We start from the raw sequence: 7,076 nt of genomic DNA on the forward strand, positions 1-7,076 counted from the left end.
TCCTAAAAGACAAAATGCTTTATCTGGGTGAAAGAATGATTTAAATCCTGAAAGCTGAGAACATAGACCAACAACAAAAATAATTTCCTTGAACATATTCCACTAGAATGGCAAGGCATCTTCCTACATAAAACATTAGAATTTTCCCATTGCTCCAAAGGAATCCAATAAATAATTTTACAGTGAAAGGGCCTGGATCGAAACTGGAGGTGACACCGGCCCTTGACGAACACAAGTCACAGGTCCCTGTGCAGGTCCCAGGGCTGAGTCACCCAAGAACTCCGACACCACCACGAGCCCAGCCTGTGGTTTCATCTTTCCCAAACGGGACGGGCTGGAGGGTCCAAGCTGCTATGCAGAAGAGTTCCATCTGGTAAGCCCGGTGGTAAGCAAAGCCAAGGATGACAACACGAGACGTGGTCAAAGCCAAGGTTTCCTCGCCCTGCCTTTGTCTTCTTCCCACAGCCTGGTCCCAATTGCCAAAGCTGGGCCCCAGGAGGCGAGTTCTTCAGCAGGGCCTCCTCACCCGGGCTGGACCAAGTCCGCTGCACCCGTCATGCGGGGAAGAGCTCGGGCGGGCTTTCTCCATAGCAATACTTTGCTATAGGATCCCGGTAGGTGTTCTCATGCTGCACGCTCTGTTGGCAAAAGGAAGATAAGTGCGTAGTGAGAGCGAGCACAGCTTCATCTACCTCCCTCTCGGAAGAGTGAGAGTCGATCAGGACTGTCAGACTCTCCCTGCAGGAGGCTGGCCCAGTCCATCTCCAAATGTCACTAAAGGCTCCAAGGCACTTTCTGGAACAAAGAAGAATGTTCAACCCAGAATGCCAACGAACTACATGAACATGGACATAACAGCACTGTGGGGTTGTTTCTTTTTATGTATACTAGTGAGTTTTTTAAATAACTTGGCTGTGGCCTGGCTACTTGAGACAACTACTTTTTCTCAGATTACCTGAAACAGACTAAGATCCCGATGGGTGTTTTGTGCCTGATCCTGTGCTTCAGACATTCAGTTCCTGGTAAGGAACCCGGCAGAAACACTAAGGAGATGCACTTTAAATTGCTTTCATAAAGCTGATGTACCTAAAAATTTGGTGCATGAGCCAAAACCTACAATACGATGCAAGCCTCATTTGGCTAAGCAAATTGGAAGTGTGAGTTAAAGCAGACAATCATTCCTGATGGCTGATTTTTCAGCAATTTGTTTTCATACAAGCAACTTGAGCTTTTGGCTAGTCTGGAATTCATTAATTAGTCCAAGACCAATGCTAAGCAACAAACTTGTAAATATTCATCCAATTTAACAGACATATAGCCAAATCTTCTCTTTCTTGGGATACTTTTATCAAAACAAATCAAATGGCAACTGGGAAATCTTTTTATGGTGAAAAGACCAGGTCCGAAAGTACAGGAGCTTCGCTGAAGACTGGAAATAATTCTTGGGTTTTATCAGTGAAGGAAAGAAAATACTTCGCCTTTTCTAGCGTTTCTCAGAATGAGAGAGAATCTGAATCAAAATGAGTCATGTGTTCAGCCTTCCTCCTCATTTCTTTTAAAGCTCATTCAAGTGGAAAGCTCTTCAAGCAAAACAAGACCATCAGGAATTTCTTAATGTTTTCAAATGCTCATTATAATCCCTGAAACATTTACCCAATGATACTGAATGCTCGCAGAACAAACCAGAGACATGAGAAGGGACATAAAATCAAAAGGTGGACTACAGAAATCTGGCAAAGGGTACAAGAGCTTTGGAGAATGACAAATGAGTCCATTATCTCAGACGAAGCCAGTAAAATCTTAGCGACACCATGAATAGGAGCCAGAAGAAGTGTGCGCTATAATAAACACGTCTGGTGATTTTACAAAGAGAGCTCCACAACTGCCCAATCACAATAGCTGAGAGCCAAGGAGACAGTGATGAAAAGGCAAAAGACTTTCAGATGCTTTCGGCAGCAGGTGCAATAATATTTAATGCCCAAAGAGCGAAGCATTTAATGACAGCACGCTAATTCGTATTGAGAGCCTGACAGCCTACAGATTTATTCATGTATTTTTAAACATTCACCTGCCTCATCCCCTTGAATCCTAAAATAAACAATGACTCCATCCCAGAACAAATTGCTACTTACTCTAAACGAGTGGTTACTGGAAAGCCTTGGTCAAATTTCAAAGACGGGGAGGAGGACCTTCTCTTGGGAGCTGGACTATTAGGACTCTACCAGGCTTAAAAATAATTTTAAGCTTCCATTTAAAGAGCAAATGTACCCACCAGATAGGAGAGATGCAAGTTGATTAGACCCTGATTTCATATAAATGCTTCACTTCCCCTAACTTGTATAAATCTCACGTTGACATTTTAAATACTATCATTACACCAAACAAAGCGTGACATGGCTTCATTTGAGTCTCTTCTCCATTACCACCCCAGCAAAAGGATCTCAGTGTGTATTTTCTGGTTTTCTTCTAACCTGTCCGCTGCCATCCTACAGCTAGAGACATCACAGCTTCTGACCTGGGATGAGGTCCTGCATTTGGCCAGGCACAACTCAAAGTGATCTTCGACTGCCATGAAGAGGTTCTGGAATGCCACAGCTGCCCGGTTGAGGAAGCGCTCCAGGAGAAGTTGCTATGGAAACAAAAGTTAGTGCCTGTCATAAATTACCTAAGCCAGCACAAGGTGACCTTGGCTATCTCTCCTAAACTAAGAGAATGCTGATATAGGGAGAGGGAGGAAAGAGAAAGAAAAAAAGAGGGAGGGGAAGGGATACACGCGTGCACACACGTGCAGGCCACAGCACCCAGGGTATCTTATTCATTAGATATGTGATTAGTAATACAATGGTCCATTCTGCCAAAGAACCATTCAAGCAACTGGGAACCACCTCCTTTCCTGTCAGATAAAAGCTATTGTGCAGCAATTTCTGACACCTACAAAGTTCCTTTCTAAGTTTTATTTTCAGAAGAACCTCACAGGAAGAGCCTAATGCTCATCACAAAATAAAAGCCAAAAGGAAAAAGGAGCTGTGGAGCCAGGAGCAACTCCCCATACCTTGTTGGGCTGCAGGCAGCAGGAGACACAGTACTCGTAAGCGCTGCAGCAGCCGTTGGGCCAGCAGCCATCACAGCAGTACTGCTTTGTGCTGGGGACGTTCACGTTACAGCAGCCGTTCACCAGCAAATCCTTCCTCTCGCAAACGTAGCCTGAAAGTCAGAGACCACCTTAGCATAAAACCAGCAGCCTCTCCACCTCCCTATCAGGGATGACCATGAAGCAGCACCATAAGTACAGCACGCAAAGAACACAAAGAGACAGGAGCTGGAGTCTGGAGCATCATCCTAAGCACCAAAGAGCTGGAAATTGGACATACTGTGAGTGGGGCTTGCTTTCCCCATGCAGTCACATACAGTAAGCACACACTCCCACATTATTGCCAGGCTGCCCGTCGTAACCTACCTACAACCACTGTTTAGTCTGCTGGCACACGTTTGATTTCATCACCAGGTCAAGCCACAGCTACGTTCTCCTATCCTAACCCATGCCAGCCAACAGCTCATCTGTGGCTGAAGAAAAATGTCATTCTCTTTTGAACAAAAAGTTTAAAACAGAAAAAAACCAAGGCACTGATTGACAGAAGTGAGATCCTTCTAGAGTTAACAAACAAACCACTTTGCAAATCTCTTTTAGATGCTCGCTGCTTACTGAGTAATCTGGAGGATTATAAAAATAGAAACATTCACATCTAACCCTTATAAACTGATTTGTACATGTACATGCCAGGGACTCAATCACCCCTCAGCCTTTGGGAATGCAGTTCTCTAACACTCATGGAAGAAAAAAACCTCCTAATCCCCCCCCCACTTCTTATAAATCCCATCATCTATATACACAAGCCCCCTCTAACCCGCCAATTCATGCCCAACTTTAGAGAAAAAAAATCTCCTTACAAAAGCGAATTTATTGTTTAGAGCTGCTAAACAGACATTTCTCTACATCCTTCTGGGAATGAGACAGAAAAATGTAAGGAGAAGCCCATAAGGGCCACCACTTGGCCCTCAGGAAACTCCCAGGTGTACACATGAGCTCCCAGGTGCACGAGCAGGCACACAGGTGCAGAGCAGCTGCTCCCCGCCTTACTCCATTCCACAGGCCCCAGGTTCTTAATCCTCAGAGAAGGAGACTTGGTGAAGTCTAAGGTTGTTTTCAGAAACTACTTTAGAAAACAAAGTCTGTTCAAAAGTAGGAGGCAGCAATAGAATAATGATAATGAAGAAACTATATAGGCCCTCACTTAAGACTTGGACAAATGAGACCTATAGAGAACTGGATTCCAGATACTTGGGAATTGGTGCCTTTTATTGTAGTTGCTGTTTATGTTATTCTGTCTTCTAAATTAAGAGAGGAATGATTCTAATACTATAGTAAATGTTTCTTGGGATTCTTCCTATTTCTACTCATTTTCTGTACAGGGATTAGAAACAAACACAAAATGTAAATAAGTTAGTTAGCATTTTCCTCCAAATTCTGCTCAAAATAACACATACATAGCAACTCTATATAATGTGACCTAAACTCTACCAGTTGAAATTCCCTTTCTGCCCTTTACTTTTCGTTAAGTGTCAGCATCTCAGGCATTATTTTTTCTTCCCCACTGCAACTTACAGTATTCAGCCTTGAAACTGCAGCTTTTTCTCGCTCAGTGAAAGCAAGCTCATCAAGACCTCTCATCTTGCATCACACATCCACTCACGCAAACGTTACTTCCAACAGGAGTCCTGTAAGATCACAACCTCATACTGTGTTGCTATTGCCTTGAAAATTAACTTCCAGCCTTTGAAAAGTTTGTAAATACAAATGATCTTATTTAATAATGTGTTACCCTGGCAATATTCATAGTGGCATCTGCTTGCTAAGAGGCATAAGTTCTTACATGCTTTCTTAACTAAACTACTTACTTCACCCACATTCATGGAGAAAAAATAAAACCTATAGCTCTTGGATTTTTATTAATTGACTGATTGATTCCTTCCTGGAATTTTTTACTCAAGGAGTCTGAGAGTCTCTGTCTCACCCAGATTAATCAAAAGAATATTCTTTCACTAGCTATGACAAAAGAAGATGCCAAACTGTGCTCCTAACCCAATGCTAAACATGAAAATCAGAGCATAAGATTTCATGTTTTCTCACCAAATGTCACATACCCTGTAAGAAGCCCTAAACTCCAAGTCAATGTCTGCCTCCTGACTATGTCATCTTGTGGAAGTAACTCCTTTTGCTAAACTTCACTCTGCTTATTAAAAACAAAAATAAAACCCACGTTATTTTTAATATGATTTGCTTTTTCAATGTGATCTTAAAAATACAGCTTGTCGCTGGTATCGCTGCTGAGTTGGGAATGCATTCTGGTGCAAAACACTCTAGCTGTGTTACCTGAGGCGGGCAGTTTTCCCCAGCTCCTTTCTTCATTTCCAAATAATTTCATCTCTGGTTTGGGGACTTTGAGATCTTTTTTAAAAAGTGTTTTTATTTTGCAAGGAATACAAACCTCCCCTCTTTTTTTTTTTTTTGAGACGGAGTTCCGCTCTTGTTACCCAGGCTGGAGTGCAATGGCGCGATCTTGGCTCACTGCAACCTCCGCCTCCTGGGTTCAGGCAATTCTCCTGCCTCAGCCTCCTGGGTAGCTGGGATTACAGGCATGCGCCACCATGCCCAGCCAATTTTTTGTATTTTTAGTAGAGACGGGGTTTCACCATGTTGAACAGGATGGTCTCCATCTCTTGACCTCGTGATCCACCTGCCTCGGCCTCCCAAAGTGCTGGGATTACAGGCGTGAGCCACCGCGCCTGGCCCAAACCCCCCCTTTTTAAGCAATAATGCACTGTGGTTTTTTATTGTTATTTTTTTTGAGACAGGCTCTCACTCTGTCACCCAGGCTGCAGTGCAGTGACATAATCATGGCTCACTACAGCCTCAACCTCCCCAGGCTCAGGTGATCCTCCCACTTCAGCCTCCCAGTAGCTGGGACTCAGGAGGCTGAGGTGTGCCACCATGTCCAGCTAATTTTTTATTTTTTGTAGAGTCAGAGTTTTGTAATGTTGCCCTGGCTGATCCTGGACTCCTGGGCTTGAGTGGTCCTCCTGTCTTGGTCTCCCAAAGTGCTGGGATTACAGGTGTGAGGCAACACACCGGCCTGTGGTTTTCATTTTAAAGACAGCAAGGTGTCTTCATTTAGTTCAGCTTCATTGGGTATAGATGAAATTCTAACACAATGTTACCTATAGCAATTTCCATATTGCCACGTTCACAATCCATTTGTTCTGAGACTTTTGGAAATAGGGCAAAATTTGCTCTTGGAAAAAAAAAAGCGTGTTATTCGCAGACCTCCAGTAGAAAAGAAAATATGTAAAACAATCAGGGAACTTTGCATACTGTTGGATATTTGACATTAGGAGAAACTGTTACTCTTTTTGCTGTGATAATGGCACCGCGTTTAAGGGTTATAAAAGTCTTTGGCAATCCTGGGTCAGTTCCTCAGCCTCGGTGCTATGTCTTCACCTGTAATATGAGGATAGTGGGATCTATCTCAAAGGACTGTCGCAAAAATCAAAGGAGATATTCAGGAATGCTGCTGGTCCAGTGCCCGGTACATGGGAAGGGCTCCATGAGTACATGCGAAGCACTAGCAGGAGTCTCATTCCCTAAGACTCGGCAATCTTCAAGTGGTAGGAGCTTAGCAGGTGTCTAGTCCAACCATCTTGCCCAGGCAGAAATCTTCTGACAGCTTAAAAGTGAGAAAATCTTATCAAATAGATTTATGTTTTCACTGTTAAGAGTCATACCTTTTGAACCTCTTGACAATTACTTTGAAATGACCTGGTCAGTCAATGAGTACATTTCTTGAGTGTCAACACAATGTCAACACAACTCTATTCAGGTTATCAAGAAGGAAAACTGACCTCTTATCCTCTAGAGTTCACTATCAAGATGGGGAAACACTGAGGCTGGGGAGAGATTGTCAGAAGGGGCCTGGGGACTAATGCATGACATAGTGCTAATGCTGTAAGTTGTAGGCAGA

The 7,076-nt window shown here is 43.3% G+C and overlaps 1 protein-coding gene across 3 annotated transcripts in view; it reads right to left on the bottom strand.

Annotated features, from left to right (window-relative positions):
• LOC108305029 (SREBP regulating gene protein) overlaps positions 1 to 7,076 on the bottom strand; it is a 21,708-nt gene continuing 14,632 nt past the window's right edge. For 2 of the 3 annotated variants that reach the window (XM_037738914.1, XM_017529528.2), the window contains 3 exons: positions 3,053 to 3,204; positions 2,516 to 2,629; positions 1 to 638 (listed from right to left, as the gene is read on the bottom strand). In XM_037738914.1, coding sequence (XP_037594842.1) covers positions 555 to 638; positions 2,516 to 2,629; positions 3,053 to 3,204 — 350 coding nt within the window. In that variant the 3' untranslated portion in view covers positions 1 to 554. The other variant, XM_037738913.1, reaches the window with a different exon arrangement.

This window comes from Cebus imitator, unplaced genomic scaffold (genome assembly GCF_001604975.1).
Source record: "Cebus imitator isolate Cc_AM_T3 unplaced genomic scaffold, Cebus_imitator-1.0 Scaffold59, whole genome shotgun sequence".
Taxonomy (NCBI): domain Eukaryota; kingdom Metazoa; phylum Chordata; class Mammalia; order Primates; family Cebidae; genus Cebus; species Cebus imitator.